This window comes from Mytilus californianus, unplaced genomic scaffold (genome assembly GCF_021869535.1).
Source record: "Mytilus californianus isolate M0D057914Y unplaced genomic scaffold, xbMytCali1.0.p SCAF_2, whole genome shotgun sequence".
NCBI classification, from domain to species: Eukaryota; Metazoa; Mollusca; class Bivalvia; order Mytilida; family Mytilidae; genus Mytilus; species Mytilus californianus.
In genome coordinates, this window is record NW_026262668.1 from 101,545,707 (window position 1) to 101,561,801 (window position 16,095).

At 32.0% G+C, this 16,095-nt stretch overlaps 1 protein-coding gene across 1 annotated transcript; it reads right to left on the reverse strand.

Annotated features, from left to right (window-relative positions):
* Positions 1-9,346: 9,346 nt before the first annotated feature.
* Positions 9,347-12,438, reverse strand: LOC127730601 (uncharacterized). The gene is made up of 3 exons (XM_052239063.1): positions 12,218-12,438; positions 10,926-11,106; positions 9,347-10,044 (listed from the first exon to the last, which is right to left on the reverse strand). The coding sequence occupies exons 1-3, from the start codon at positions 12,425-12,427 to the stop codon at positions 9,932-9,934; spliced, it is 504 nt and encodes a 167-aa protein (XP_052095023.1). The 5' UTR covers positions 12,428-12,438; the 3' UTR covers positions 9,347-9,931.
* Between the last annotated feature and the right edge of the window lie 3,657 nt (positions 12,439-16,095).

The window sequence follows — 16,095 nt, forward strand, 5'->3', positions numbered from 1 at the left end:
TTATATGGGATTTGAACATTTCCAATATATAAGAACATGGAGTAATGATGTAAAAACAATCATGACTGAATGTAATCTACTAGACGTGTATACCAACCTTCACCCAGAACGACATTCAACGACTCGTATCCTATCTCGTGTTAAGGATAAACTCGTTGAACTCCGTTAGTAGTGGTTAAATGGGTTAGAAGATATGCCTTAATTACAAAAACATTAAAACTGATTACAAGGTAGAGCCATATTTGAAAAAATGTTTGTCAAGACAACAAAGATCTGTGATAACCCGGATGCGAAGCGGAACTTTACCTTTAGAGATTGAAAAGGGAAGATTTCAAAATGTGCTACTTGACCAACGCCTATATAAAAAGTGCAAGTCTCAATCCACAGAGGACGAATCCCATTTTATGTTGTATTGTAAACGCTATGAACAACTGAGAACAACACTGCCACCCATGACAATTACAACACAGATTAAAATACACTACCAGTGAACATCAGATTAAAACATTTATTTTGTAATTACAGCAAGCTTGTTTCTAACTTTATTTTGAACTGTTTTACTATCAGACAATATGTGGTCAATTGATATCGTGCCTTACTATATTTTCGTCTAAATTTGAACTATATTTATTTTTTTTTTCTTTTCAATTTTGAAAACATAATGCGTATCATATCATGACAGTGCATGATAAGCCTATTTTGGCTGGCTGGAAATCACTTGTATTTTTGAATATAATTGTTTGTTATAATTCAGGTTGCACTTTAATAATGAAATATTAGTTCATTCATTCATATCTTATTTTACCAGTATTTTTTGTTTCAGGCGACCAAATATTAGCAGAATGTGCTATAGTATTAATACCACGAAAAGGTAAAGGTTGCACTAATATACTAAATATGCAAATTCTCATTTTGTAAATAGTGTGCTCATAACCAATGCCACAATTAGAGTTTTTAATGACCCCATTAAAAGATTTTCACAGCAAAAGAAAAAGTCATGAAAAACCCAGTAAGAACCAGTAGACACCCCAACCAAACCCGGGTGGCATGGAACAGTTACTTCACTTTTAAACATTTAAAAAAAATCTAAACCTTAACCTATTGATGTGATATAAAATTTAAAATGAATACCTAAACTATTGAGTCGGCAACTGTTCACTGATATTTACTAATTATATATGCATACACAGTTCAAGTTTTAAGAAAAAAAGGGGGGGGGGGGGGGTATCCCCTCCGACTGATTGCAAAATCGAATGATCTATGAATTATCATTTATTGTAATATGAATTTCATTTTGTCTTTTGATGTTTAATGAAATAATTTGCTTAAAAAGTGTGTTGAGGGAAAACCGTGGTCTATTGTCTGCAATTTGATGTTGTACCATACTTTGATAACTAAACATGAAATCAAACAAGAATTTTAAGGAAAGGAGGCGGAGCTTAGCTATGGTACTACAGTTCATTTTCATGTTATTCCATGGCTTAAACTCCATCCCATTTTTTGAAAGATATCCGCCTCTGAAATATTTAGGAAACTGAAAAAAGTGAAAGGTCATGAACTTTTATTTGTTTTCATATTAAAACAAAAAGCAATAAATCATTTGTAAACGCAACACATCTCAAGAAACATTTTTAACTGGATTTCCAAAGGAAAATATCGGTTATTAATTTGGTGATGTACGGTTGGCGGCCGGGCGGCTGCCAAATATGGTCCGTGCAATATCTTGAATACGCTTTGATGAAATCTTTTCAAATTTAGATATGTTGTTTTCTGTTACTAAATGAAGGTCAAAGTTGATATCACGATTATAGCTTTTATCGTTGTTGAGTTAGTAGCGAAAAGTGATACTTAGAGCGTTGTCCGTGCAATTACTTGAAAACGCTTTGACAAAATCTGTTCAAATTTAAATATGTTGTTTCCTGTGACTAAATGATGGTCAAGTTCAAATTTCACGATCATTCTTCCATCGACCATGCATATATTACACGACAACAACCGTTTGAAAGTGGGTTTCTGGGAAGTTATAGTAGTGACCACAAAATTCTATGGTTGCATATTAAATAAGGTTATAATCTCATAAACATATTTCTTTCATTATTGACTTCCTGATTTCTGCCTACCCATCCCTGCTTAACAAATGTTTGTGTACTTATATATTCTCTTAAATTCCAATATTATGTCACTTATGACCTTTAACCTTTCCATTTCTGAACCCTACAAAAAAAATCATTGATTTTTTTTATTTAATCCTGTTTGGGGGTCCAGATTTGCTAATATCATTTTCATGCAGGAAAATCCCGTTTGTTTCAAGTTAAATAGGATTTCTTTTCGAGTTTCCTTAATTTGGAATAGAAATACTAAAAGTTTCTGCTTTCAGTTTTAAAATTAAAAAAAAAATATGTGTTTCTTTGCAAAATCCAATTACATTTCATTAAAAGTAAAAGAAAAAACAGTTGTTAAAATTTACAATTCCACTCGTGTTTGTAATATCATTCAAGCATTTTCGGCGCATTGAAAATTCATGGCAATTCGCAGAAGATTCAGTGTTGACTGCTTCCATTTTTGTACACTTTAAAGGTAGTTTTCTTAACTTTCAAATCATTACAGGTGGTAGAAACTGTATCGTTACTTGGTGGATTTAACACAGCGGACACTTTCGATTTTTTTATTAATATTCCCTTACGCCTGACGACCTGTGTCCAGTACGATCCATTATTGCTTGTTTATCTAATACGGCTTTATACAATGTTGTTGCGCACGTCCGCTTCCCAGAATGGTTTGTGTAATTTCCAGTTAAGCCCGCTTTTCGACACATTTCTTTCATTAAACCTTCTAGTTTGTTTACACCAAGCGGCTGTTTTCCATGCCGTATTGCGTTTCCAAGCAAAGGTTTCCGATAAAAAGTATCGATCATTACCAAGAGTTAAGATATGTCTCGAAAACGTTGTACATACACCTAGGGCCTGAAAATAAATTATAAAACTAGAAATAATACAAAATATTGTATGGTGACTTTTTGTGATAATATTCATATGTATTGGTAAAATTAAAATAAACGGATTGATTAGAATATACATCTTCGTTTTTTGTTTAGTCTCCAGTCCTTTCGCCAGCAACTCCTTCATCCTCGCATCAAGAACTCTGCGAATTTGTGCAAAAGTGCCGTCTTTTTCATCAAAGAAGTTAACAAGAAATAATTTGATGTCCTTGCAATGTCTCATTAAACCATGAACTATGTAATACAACGACTTCGGAGGATATCTTTTGTTCATGCCTCCAAAACAAATCTCTGTAGCCAATATTCCATTTTTAACATTCATTGACAACACTTCTGGAATTTCAACACCATTTTGTCTTCTCGCCGCCTGCCATTCATTAAACACCTGTATGTCCCACTTCGTGTTCTTTTGTGTATTCGGATTGGTTTGTGAAGTTGTAAGTTTATCGATCTCGTCAGCAGAAACTAATGTAGAAAAACGACTAATCTCTTTTTCCAATCCGCTGGTATTTGGTTCTCGCACCAAATAATCAAGTTCAAAGGCTACAAATTCAAACATCTCTTTGCCTTCAACATAGTAAACGTTCGTTGTTTGCAAAAGTGTCAAATTAACATCTATGTTATTTGCTGCCCGTGAAATAGCCAAATAGTTAAAATAATCATCCTCAATCTCTTGGGAATCGACTGCCAACTTGATGTCATCTTCGATTTCGGTCGTGACTTGAGATAACTGAATATCTTCCTCTATTTCGGCCGCAACTTGTGATAACTGAACATCGTCTTCAATTTCAGCTGCCATTTCAACGAGTTCGTTTTCCTCCAAATCTATTAGTTCTTGAAAATTCAACATTTTAAACGGTGTGACAGTTCAATTTATCAGGTTACATAAAACCGCATGTTTTCAAGGGAGACATTTTGCTGACACACTAGATTTTCTGTATGATCTCAATATTCAATCAACATTGCAGCCTAAATACAGATATATTTTTGTAACCCACTTCAAATTTGAAAGAAAAAAAGTTCTCACCAATACGTTAGTGTTTAAGTTGGTTTGATTTACTTGTGAAGCGATGGCCTATATATTTCTTTCTAGATGTTTCTGTCAATTGAGGTTATTCCGAAGACCGCTCATTCAATGTGTTTCGAAAAGTAAATTTCAACCAATCAGCGGAATTTTAATTTTGACCATGTCTATTTTTGATGCAGATATTCGCACACTAAAATGGAAATTATAGTAAAATAGAATGCTTTTGGTAGATACAAAACAGGGAATAATGAACTATTTTTGCAAAAGAAGGATTGGATCTTGGTTCTGTGTATTCACATGATTTGTATTTCTCTCCCTACTCTTGAAACATGTGGTGGTATTTTCCGACCCAAATGGTTCACCACAAACTTTATTTTTATATTAGTAATAGGAACAAATTATATATACCACGTGAATATATACCTTCGGATTCGTTTGTTTAAATGTGTTAACTCGTAAGAACCATGGTAAATTTAGTACTTATAAGATAGTATTAGATTTTTAAATCCATCTTGTATGGCAAATGATTAGTATAGGCTTTATCTTTCGTTCAATTTATTTGATTAAATGTACGTTTGATGTTTGAACAATGATATACCAGAGACATAACACAATATTATATGTCTCTGAAATTACTATGCATTGAATGTGAATTGAATTGCTTCGGAAGTGTAAGCAGTTACTGCTCAACTAGTCTCATTCGTTGTGTTGCTCAACACATGAAAACCTAGAAATAAGTCGTATTCAGTGATATATTATATACGTTTTAGATAATTTTAGGTAATTTCCTTTTGTCGACACCATACCTTAAATACTTCTGAGCAAGTCCCTTTAATATTTGGATAATCTATGTCACCGTTACTTTTTTCTAACGTATAGAGTAGGGATCATTATACACATGTGAAAGGGCTCTCACCGTTTTGTTTTGTTTCATTTTTTATTTTTAAATTGTTACAAATGTAGTTACTGAACAATAAACTGTTGACACAGAGATATGTCTCGCGTTTTGTAATTTTGATGGTAAAATGCAAGATTGAAATTAAAATAGCAATTAATATTTAGATATGTAAACTATGCAAATCATTAAGAGTTGAATGCACTATGACTGAAGGTGCAGGGCCAAATAATCTCCATAGAAATGTGAAATACCAATGCTTATAAAACTGTAATTCAAATACCATTGACTTATCATAAGTGGTTCCCTTTAAACTAACATAAACACATACTTTAAGTTGTAAAATATGTAAAAGTTTCAAAGTCAATGTACCATGACTAGGGGGTGGGACCATATAATCTCCATGCAAATGAGACTTGCAAATACCAATACAACTGCATATCAAATATCATTGACTTAACATTAGTCGTTCATTTAAAATGATGTAATCACAAACTTTAACATGTAAATAATACAAAACATTCAAAGTCAATGAACCATGACTGTAAAGAAAGGGGGAAACAATCTCCATGGAAATGAGATGTGCAAATGCTAATTCATCTGCAAACCAAATATCATTGACCTTCCACTATACCAGTTCCCCTTAAACTGACCTAATCACAAACTGATAATTTAAACTAAGCAAAAGTTTTAAAGTCAATAGACCATGACTGATGGGACGGGGCAAAACAATCTCCATGGAAGATTATCAGATTTTCAAAACAGTTGTATAGTGCGTTATCATATTTGTAAATATATCTGTTATGCTGTTCATACGCGATAAGGGATGAAGCTTTTTGAACAAACTCTTACAACATAATGCCCTGTGACAAATATTTATCCGAACTGTACACGTGAATTATTTGGTCCAACTGAATTAAAAGAGAAGTCTAGCTCTGTTAAAAGAGCGATTGTTTACTTTGTCGAGATCTAGGTCCCAATGGTAAAGCGCTTATCATTTTCACAATACACATAATCATCTTTCTGTAATTTTGATTTAGAAAAATTTTGTTTGTTTTTTGTATTTGATATTTCATTTAATAGATAATTGCTCTCTCATTTACGTTTACCCATCCACAATTTCGTATTAAAGTCGTCTTAACCGGACGTTGACTGAGGAATAAATATTGTTCTTGTGTGGAATTACAATTGATAATTCGCATCTCTGTAATTTGTGGATAAATGTTCTGCAAATTCGTAGTAATCTTCTAGCATCTATCCACTAGACCTTGATTTCTACCTACCTTTGATTTTGATATTTTCTTTCCTAGTGACCTTTTTAAATGCGAGAAGAGTCCTATCATAAAAATTCGTAAGGGTTCCGCGGAACCCAGTGTCTCGCCTACTTTTGCTGTTAATCGCAGGCTCAACAAAAATGAGATGAGGAAAAACTCGATACATTTTTTTTTGTAAGAAGCTTTTGTCCAAGTTTGGTAAAAAACCAGGATAGTTTATGAATCTAATAAATGTCTTAAAAAATTTAACTGCAGACTGTATGCAATGTTAACTGTAAGAAAAACTAAGTCCATTTATAAGTAAAATTTGGATAAACAAGTACAAAATTTTAATAAAAATTTCCTTCTAGATACTAGCTTTTGATCATAAACAAACTTCTGTCCATGTTTGGTAGAAATCCAGGATAGTTTAAGAAAGTTATTAAAATTTGAAAAACTTTAACCACAGAGTGAATGTAATGTTTCCTGGCAGAAAATCTAAGTCCATTTATAAGTAAAATACGGAAAAACAGGATTCTTTTTTACAAAATTTACTTCTGGATACTATCTATTGATCATAAACAAGCTTCTGTCCAAGTTTGGTAGAAATCCAGGATAGTTTAAGAAAGTTATTTAAATTTAACCACAGAGTGAATATTTGTGGACGCCGCCGCCGACGACGACGACGCCGACGACGCCGACGGAATGTAGGATCGCTATGTCTCGCTTTTTCGACAAAAGTCGAAGGCTCGACAAAAAAGAAAGTAAAAATTAATAATCTAAATATTTTTCCTATATTTTGTTAGCTTTTATATGATGTAAAACTCTTATATAATTAAGAAGTTACAAGAAGCAGAATTTTAAAACCTTGAAAGACTATTGAAATGATAACAGGTTCCGAGGTTTAACACACTTTAAATCAATCTAAGGGAACTGATATATTAACATTACCCCTCTAGAATGGCAGTCGTAAAATATAAACACTAGCTAAGAGTAACGATCCTAGGATTTCGATTTAGAGGGAAGACGAGAGAAAGTTCCATGCATTGGTTAAGGGAGGAGACACAAACAAGAAAATATCGATTATTCAAAATCCTGCTTTTAATGTTGAAATAATATATTCAGCAATTGATTTTCAAATATTTTAAGACTAGATAGTCTTGTTGATAAAAGATATGACAATAAAAATATTAAGATACTGCGTCTAATAATTTTAACCCATGTTCATATTGAAGTGCATCAGAACCAAAATAACAACGTCTTGTGAGTATCGACACTTATTGATTGTATCAAGGGACCAGACCATATTCAAAACCCCATAAGTGATTGTTTTTTTATTTTTTTGTCATCTCCAACTATTTTCTCATTTTGAGAGTTTGGTGAATTTGGTATTTTAGAAAATCTTTGATAGCCTGCATTTATTTTATTTACGACTTTTCATTATTAGACGCTGAGTTGACATATTGTATAAAGACCTGTCTATTAGTAAAGACCATATGTTGATATATAGATGTATTTATTTTTTGTGTCGTTTGGTTGAGGTATTATTGACGTATATCCCACGTTTCGTTTTATGACGTTTGTTTAGGACCATAATAATGTCAATTTTGTTCCTGGTGGTTCACTGTCTTTTTATGATATCTTCTTTGAAGTTTTTACAAATCTGGCTCAATTTTGCCACTTTAAGCGACATTGGACTTTTCATGTTCAATGTAACAACACTTGTAAGAATATTCTAAATATTCTAAACCATTGTATATTGTTTGATATGATTGAGTTCACTTCTCGAAAATGAAATCAAAATCAAATTTCAAGTATGTTTTCAATGTAAAATTTTATCACAATGGGGTTCATTTTGAATTTCTGATCGGCACTTTAGTATTAGCACTTAATGAGATACTTCAAGGAAACATATCTGTCGAGTTTGACAGCAATTAATTCAGCAGTTCTTGGGTAGACTTTAGTAAAGTTTAGCAAATAAGAAACTAGAATTGACCAAGGCTGCTATGTTAGTTGACGAATTGGTACTAAAGTAATACTTTTTAGAAAAATGCTGTGTAAGAAACTTTAATGCTAAAGTTAATTTCATGCTGTTTAGTGGTTCTTTAAGTCATATGAAACGAGTTTCGGGTGATTATGATGTTAAGGAAATTGTTGAACAAATGCATTCTTATATTCCTAACTAAGTCCTAGGTGCATTGTTTTGCGTTTGTTACGAGTTCAAAACGAATCATCGACAAAAAATATTTCATTCGGTGATTGTTGATCGGAAACTTTGGTTGCTTATTAACTTTAGGGTTTTGTTGCCGAAGTTTTTTCGATCGTGACCTTGGTAAACAATCAACACATATTCATGGAGCACGTGAATAAAAAGTGTGGTGATAAAGCAATGTTTCTTTTTGTTTATATTTTCAACACGTTTACACGCGTTCCTATTTGTCAATTAAACTTTGTAGATAACAGTTGTTTAATGATTTGGTGTTTAACAATGTTTCTTTCAGAATCAGTTTTATTCCCTTTTCATACTGTCTACTGTTTCTTCATTCACAGGTTTTTTTTCACACTTCAGCTGTGCAATTGTTGAATTTCAAAAGCGAGATGTCATAGTTTAGGTCACTTTATACGAAAAAAAAGTCGGCGTTTTAGAGTATGAGACGACAATAATTCACTTGCAGTACATTTCTGACGATTTGGATACAATAAAGGATTTTCTTTTAAAAGAGAGTCTATCTACACGTAGTTTATAGTTAAATCTAGACATTCAAGTACATGTATATAAAGCTTATTAACCTTTTTTGCATGTTAAATTATCGTACAAATTTAAAAAAAAAAATAATTGAAATGTAAATGGTAGGTCGACGACTGACCCCGTACCCAAAGTGATGACAATAACTCAAACGGACTTTATCAAATCTGGTACCAACAATGCAAGTTTACATAACAAAAAAAATATTGCTTTCTTAGGAATTGGGATTTCAATGATAATTTTGATGACGTTTTCATAAATATGTTATTTTTTCGAATATGAGTTTATAGAAAACGATAGTTTTACCCGGCCACATTAGTATACGGCTATGTTATAAGTTAGGAATCAGTGGAAGCCAGTACATATTCGGAACAAAGTAATTTTATTCGGATGTTTTATATCGATTTATGCAATTAACAAGTCAGCATTCATTTAGATGTTTTTAATTCAATTTACATGTTAAGCTATCATTAAATAGAAAACAACACTATACTAATAGACTATTTTCATATTACCGACTTTTGACTCCGGATTATATAATTTGTCGACTGGTTACCTTGGACATCATGGTACTCGGTCAAGTAAGAGCAACCAAAATAAGTAAAATCAAACATATAATCGGTGTAATTTGAGGGGAAAGTTTACTGTTTTCCGATGATTTTGTAGTGAAAAAAAAAATATTAACCAGGTAATTTTCCCCCAAAATTGTACCGATTGAAAGCTTGGTTTTACTTCTTTAGCTTGCTCTTACCTGACATGGTACCATGATGTCCAAGGTAACCAGTCGACAAATTATATAATCCGGAGTCAAAAGTCGGTAATATGAAAATAGTCTATTGATATCGATTTACTACCTAAGTAAAAGCATATTATAAAACAGTCTTTGTTTCTTGCTTTTATATTTGTGTTCATTTGCTTTCAATTGCTTCTGGTTCTTCAGTGTACCCACACAATACAATACATTAGTAAACCAGCTGTGTATTTACTCAAGCTGATAGATTTATCAACTTTGTTAAGATTTACTAATGGCATACAACCACAGTCCGAACACAGACAATCCGACCAAACTCCTGTACATGTGTTGTTTGTTCCAGGCATCTATCTTAGTACGTACCCAATCACCACCTGAAAAAATTAGAATAATTTGATATTTTTAAATAAATATTTTTTGGGAATTTTTATTTTTTGTAAATTGTTTTGTTATAAATCGTTATATTTTTGATTGAAATATTTCACATTTTTTCATGTCCTACTAGCAGTATAACAGAATTGATATAAATACTCTTAGTTCGTCACTATTAATTATATTGTATATAGTTTTTATAATTTACAATTAAAGGAATTGGTTAAGCTCTCATCAGAAGACTGTGTTGTTTTATGTTGCACTGTTCGTTTATACTTTGTACGTACGTGTATTTTCCTCAACTTTTAACTGTATACATTCTGATACTTAATAGAATTGAAAAAAAAAAACGTTTTCAGCGTTCAATATACATGACTGGATTTACCCAAATAATGTTCGCACGAAACCAAAACTTTTGAAAACCAGAATTATGACGTTGATACAGCACATACACGTATATATATTTATTAAGGTGGTACCAAACACCTTGACTTAAATTAATTTGGCTCGTTTAATTTTCATAAAATTTTGACAAAACATTTACTTTTACCCTTTGACTAAAATATAAAAATTTCAAAAAACTTGAACCACTTACTTTATCGGAAAAATGTCATTGGATATATAGTAGTTTGACAAACATAAATTTGGATCATTGAGAAGCTTAATATTTCCTTAACAATAGAACGTGATTAAATCATTCAGCTGATTTTTACAGAGTTATCTCCCTGTAGTGTTATGTACCACCTTAAACCAAGTAAAAACTGAAAAAAAAATGAAGTGTTTGATTTTATGCTGTCATACGAGGGAAAAAATGAAAAACGGCTATCTAAATCAAAATTCTTTAAATTCAATTTCTAGCAGTTCAAGAAGGTAACTTAATTGCCTTGTTCTCTGAGGACATTGTCGTTGAGTAATCTATTGATATCTGGCTTCATGATGAACACTGTCCACGGAAATATGGTTGCCATGACACTGCTACCAATGCACCAAAGATGTCTGTTTCTGGATTCATCTAAAAACCAGACAGCCCCACCAGTTACAGTTGCTATCATTCCAAGTCCTCCCTGGAATACAAAATAAATCACAACTTTTTTAACAGAAGTAGTGTTAGCTCTTTGGTCGGGTTGTTGTCGCTTTGACACATTCCCCGTTTCCATTCTCAATTTAAATTAGAAAAAGAAAGAAGTATGACTTTTAAAGTTTCGTAGTTCAAAGCCATTAATTTGTAGTACCTTTTTATCTATAGCACTCATACATGTGTGTGATTGTAATCTGCAATTAAAACAATATGTGATTTAATATCTAACATTTTGATTTTTCTACTGAAGTTAACTTAAGAAAATTAAAAAAAAAATGTTATTATGCATGTTTTTGAAATTGTTGATGGCAATTTTTATCTTCAGTACCCTGAACTCTTCATAAGGCTGGGTCGATAGTAAATCTTATGTAAAGCGGCTGAGTCGATTGTAAATCTTATGTAAAGCTAACCTTATCTAATAGCGGGAGGGAAACAACCTGTTTACCTTGTATATTCATAGCTTGGGTTACGGATTCATGTAAAAATGCGGCAGGTAAAACCAAAGTTCAGTTGAATGTATATATGGGCATGTTATATTTGCCGCTTATCATATTCTGGAGGAGATTCTTATATATTTTCGAAATGTTTTTGATTGTAGCAGATCTTCTCATCCTGAGTATTATAACATGTGATACTTGTCACTGTACACTGAGAAAATAGTACAAGCTTTCAAAAGCTGTGTTTTGCATTTTTTATGCTGAACAAATTTAACAGTTCATTCAACATTTTTTACATGAATCCGAAATGAACTTAGGCTAATGAACTAATTTCTTCTTTTGTTAATGACTGCAAGTTAATTGTTATTCTGTAAATGAAAAGTTTAATGTATTCGTCAATTGCTTTAATAAGTTAATTTTTACGGAAATATAGATTAATTTCATACCGAGTGGGAAATTTCCAGCGCCGCTATCGAAAGATAACGTACATTTTCAACTGTTTGCATATTGGTATTGATAACCCTTTGTTAGAGGGTGTTTAGTATTGTGAAAATGCTATTCATTATTCATTCCGCTTCTTCCGAGGAAGAAATGTACATTTTCGTCCGTCTCAAGAACGTACAAAGCTTCCCTCCCACAACATTTCATGTTGGCACATACCTGCCACTTTGCTGCTCTTAGAAAAGATTCCTTCCAAAATCGCCTTGCTGCTTCATTATCAGTACCCTTTTTTAGAGCAGGCATATCCACAATATTTATATAAATAGCACCTCCGGCAAACATACCGGTAGCTGCAAAAGCTGACCATTTTAATACGTCGAGTTTGTCTACTTCCATTTTGTATTTTAACGTATAAAGGTCGAATAACATCTATATTTACTTTACAAAAATAGCAATCAGTATGCATACCAGGTATATCACGTGGTTTAAGGTAAGATCAATAAGACGAACAGATAGTAATACGTAGTAATACCAAGCATTGATGAGCTTCTAATATTTCTTCCAACAAAAATTAAATGGAAACAATCCGTTAGACATGCTATTAATACATTTTGGAGTAATAAATTTAGGTCTTTGAGTAGAGAAAAATCAACCCTGATTAGGCTCTGTACTGACATTATCAATATAGGAGAAATACATCCAGTTTGGAAAACAGCAACAGAAATTCCGGGGGATACAAAGAAAGCCATAACAAAAGCTAGAATACTAACTGGGACCTACCTTTTACAAGCAACCAAAGCTAAATTTAATATAGGAAGTGCAGACCCAATTTGCCCCCTTTGCAAACTCGAGGAAGAAAACCTTCTACATTTCCTAACTAGATGTCCATCTCTGGAAGGGGTCCGTAGGAATTTTTATGCCCCATTAAAACAGGCTGTTATAAATAAAATTGGGATTGATCAGTGGAAAACAAATTTTCAAAATAGGGAAACATTAAGCCAATTAATTGTTGACTGCAGAAAACTAGCGGGTTCTATACTTCCAAACGACAACAATTTTTTAAATATGGTTGAAACAATTTCTAGAAATCTGTGTGATAAATTACATCAACAGAGGTTAAGTCAGATTAATGCTCTATCATAATATAAGCATCCATTAATAATAACATGGAATTGAGCTTTCTTTCGATCCTTTTCTGAGCACAAAATAGTGGCGTACATAAAGAACGGTTAGAAGTGAGAAGTACATGGAGGACAGTTGAGATATATATGTACTTGGGAATACGTTGATATTAACAATAATATACGTAATATACAGACAATTGCTGTATCAAAGTGGTAGCTGATGCCTTTTAGAATATAGAGACATATTTAATAGTGTCAGACCACGGTTTTACTAATGTCATAAAGTGAATCAGTGTCATTTTAGATTTTAGACTATTTTTAACGAAGTATCAAAGTGAATAACTTTTAATATCGTCCGTGTAAAATAAGCCCATCGTATTTTAATATATGCAATTGCGTTTTATACTGGGAAATAACAAAGTGATTTTAGCTGTATAAGTCCGTGTAATATAAGCCCATTGTGTATAATCAAGAAATTGATGTGCTCCTAACCACAGGAGGAAGTTACTGAAAGAAGAAGAAGAAGAAGTAATGTATGACCTCCAAGAGTTCCTTCAGCCTGATAAAGTTCATGGCTTCTTATGCATGATTGACCAAAAGAATTTTTAGACAACAAATAAAGAAACATCAACAAAAATTAAAAGGAGAGCAACACAATAGAAATAAATCTTAATATCGATAATGACCCCTCCCCCCCATAAAAAAAATAGAAGCTAAGTAATCTTTATACTACTCAGTTTAAGTTGGGGAATCATTCCATAGAAAATTGAAAGCCACGTTCCTACCATCTACAACTCGAGAGATTCTAAATAGTTTTAGTTTGTGTTTATACGAGAAACAAAAAGGAAACTCAACCGTTATTGTACTATCTCTAACCCATTCCTTTTTGGGTTGTAATATAATACATGTTTTTTTAATCTAAATTGTCAGTCAAAATAACAATTGGTTATGTCAAACATATTTATTTCCATTTGATTGAAAGGAAAAGAGAGGATTTGCCAAAGGGCCTTTTAAATATTCGTTTTAAAGTGATCTCACAACAATCTCTTGCCCAATTATTATTTTTTTTGGATAAAATGACGATAAGGGTTATGTAGCATGGTCAGAAACTATGAAGCATGATTATCGCTAGACGACCCGATCAACACCAAACGCAACCTAAAGCTTTGTAGATGTGCAATGTTCCATACATAATTTGCTGTCATACATTCGTTCAGATAAGTTGTTTAGTTTATATAATGAAGACAAAAATGTTCATTTTCATAGGATCAGAAAATATGTGACATCAATGTCATGCATGCTGCCCGATCAGTGCGAGTCGAGGAATTCTTACCCGAATCACCATTCAAAGGAAATTTTGAAATGAGTTCGCTTGTAGTTTAGGGATATAATCATTTCTTCGTGCAAATGAGATTAGAAAACCAATTCAAAATAAATATTTCTTGATTTGAGCTAGCTTGTTTAGAGGATGATTTAAACAAAAATCTGTCAAAGTTTCAAAAGATTTCATTGCGTCCATTGAAAGCATATGTGGCATCACTGCCGGGCGATATACCACAGAATCATCACAAATATACCAGTCAACAAAAGTAACGATTGACAAGTTTGAACACGAATTAATAGTAAAATATAATAAATAGGAAAAACTGTTTACCGTTAAATTACTAAATGAAAACCGTTCCTTAGCAAAGCGATTCCATATATGCTTCAGAAAATGTGATCGAATAAATATTGTGTTATTGACCGATGGTGCGAAATGTTTTGACATTATCGGCACCCAGTTTCGAAGATGCTAATTATGTGATTATATAAATCTGCGAAGGAATCTAACTTTAATCAAACCGTATTCATGTTTCAAATTTTTAGTTTTAACTTTAAATATCGGTTTTTGAACTTTAGGGTAAAAACAAAGACACTTGAAATATTTAATATATAATATAAAATATATAAAAAATTTCTCGTTTTTGTAATAAATAATGAATTTGATCAGAAACAAAACTCCGTGAACATTGTACCAATTGTTTTTTTTTTTTTTTTTTTTTTTTTTTTTGACTTGGTAACGTATTTCAAGTTTAATTTATTGAGAATAAATTGCCTAGAATAGCAATGATAAACCTTTTTGTTGGCTACCAAAACCATATTCATTAACATCAACATAACCCCGCAAAAAGAGTTTGGTTTTTTAATGGGGGAGGGGTATATAAAAACATAATCTTTTCACGAAATTCTTTACAAACATAACTTGAGTGTGTATAGAGAGGGAATAATGACCATATTCAGCTAGATTAGCATCTCCATACCTAACAATAATATATCTATTATTTTTAAAAAAGTTGTCTTAGTGTGAATTAATCTGATAGGGGAAATTACTCTGCTTAAATAATTGAAAATATACATACATCTTTTCAATTGCTTTCTCGTATACCATTCAGCGCTTGATGTGAAAGCTGAACAAAAACTTTTCACTTTTTTAAATAGAGTTGATAGTCATTTGACAGATAATCGAATAAGATTAAGGAATACATACCAATTCAATATTATTAAAAAAATTCTGCAAGGATCTTTTTTTGAAATACTAAATAAAATACTTATGTTGACCTCGAGATGTTTTATGGTTTTGTTGTCTCATTTACATATGCATTACTCTTTGATTTGTTTACTCATTTTCACACTAATTGAAAAGATTTGATTTTACCAATCATTTTGTAATTTCATTTTTTCAGGTGACCAAATATTTGCAGAATTGTACTATAGTATCAATACCATGCAAAAGTAAAGGTTGCAGTAATATACCAAATATGCAAATTAGCATTTTGTGAATAGTGTACTGAATGTCATAAATACGAATATGAATGACCCCATTAACATTTTTACATAGCAATAGAAAGATTCATGAAAAACATAGGACTAGGGAAACTTTTGGCTTCATTCAAAAAACACCTTTTTTAAGAAAAAAAAATCATCTCAGCCTTG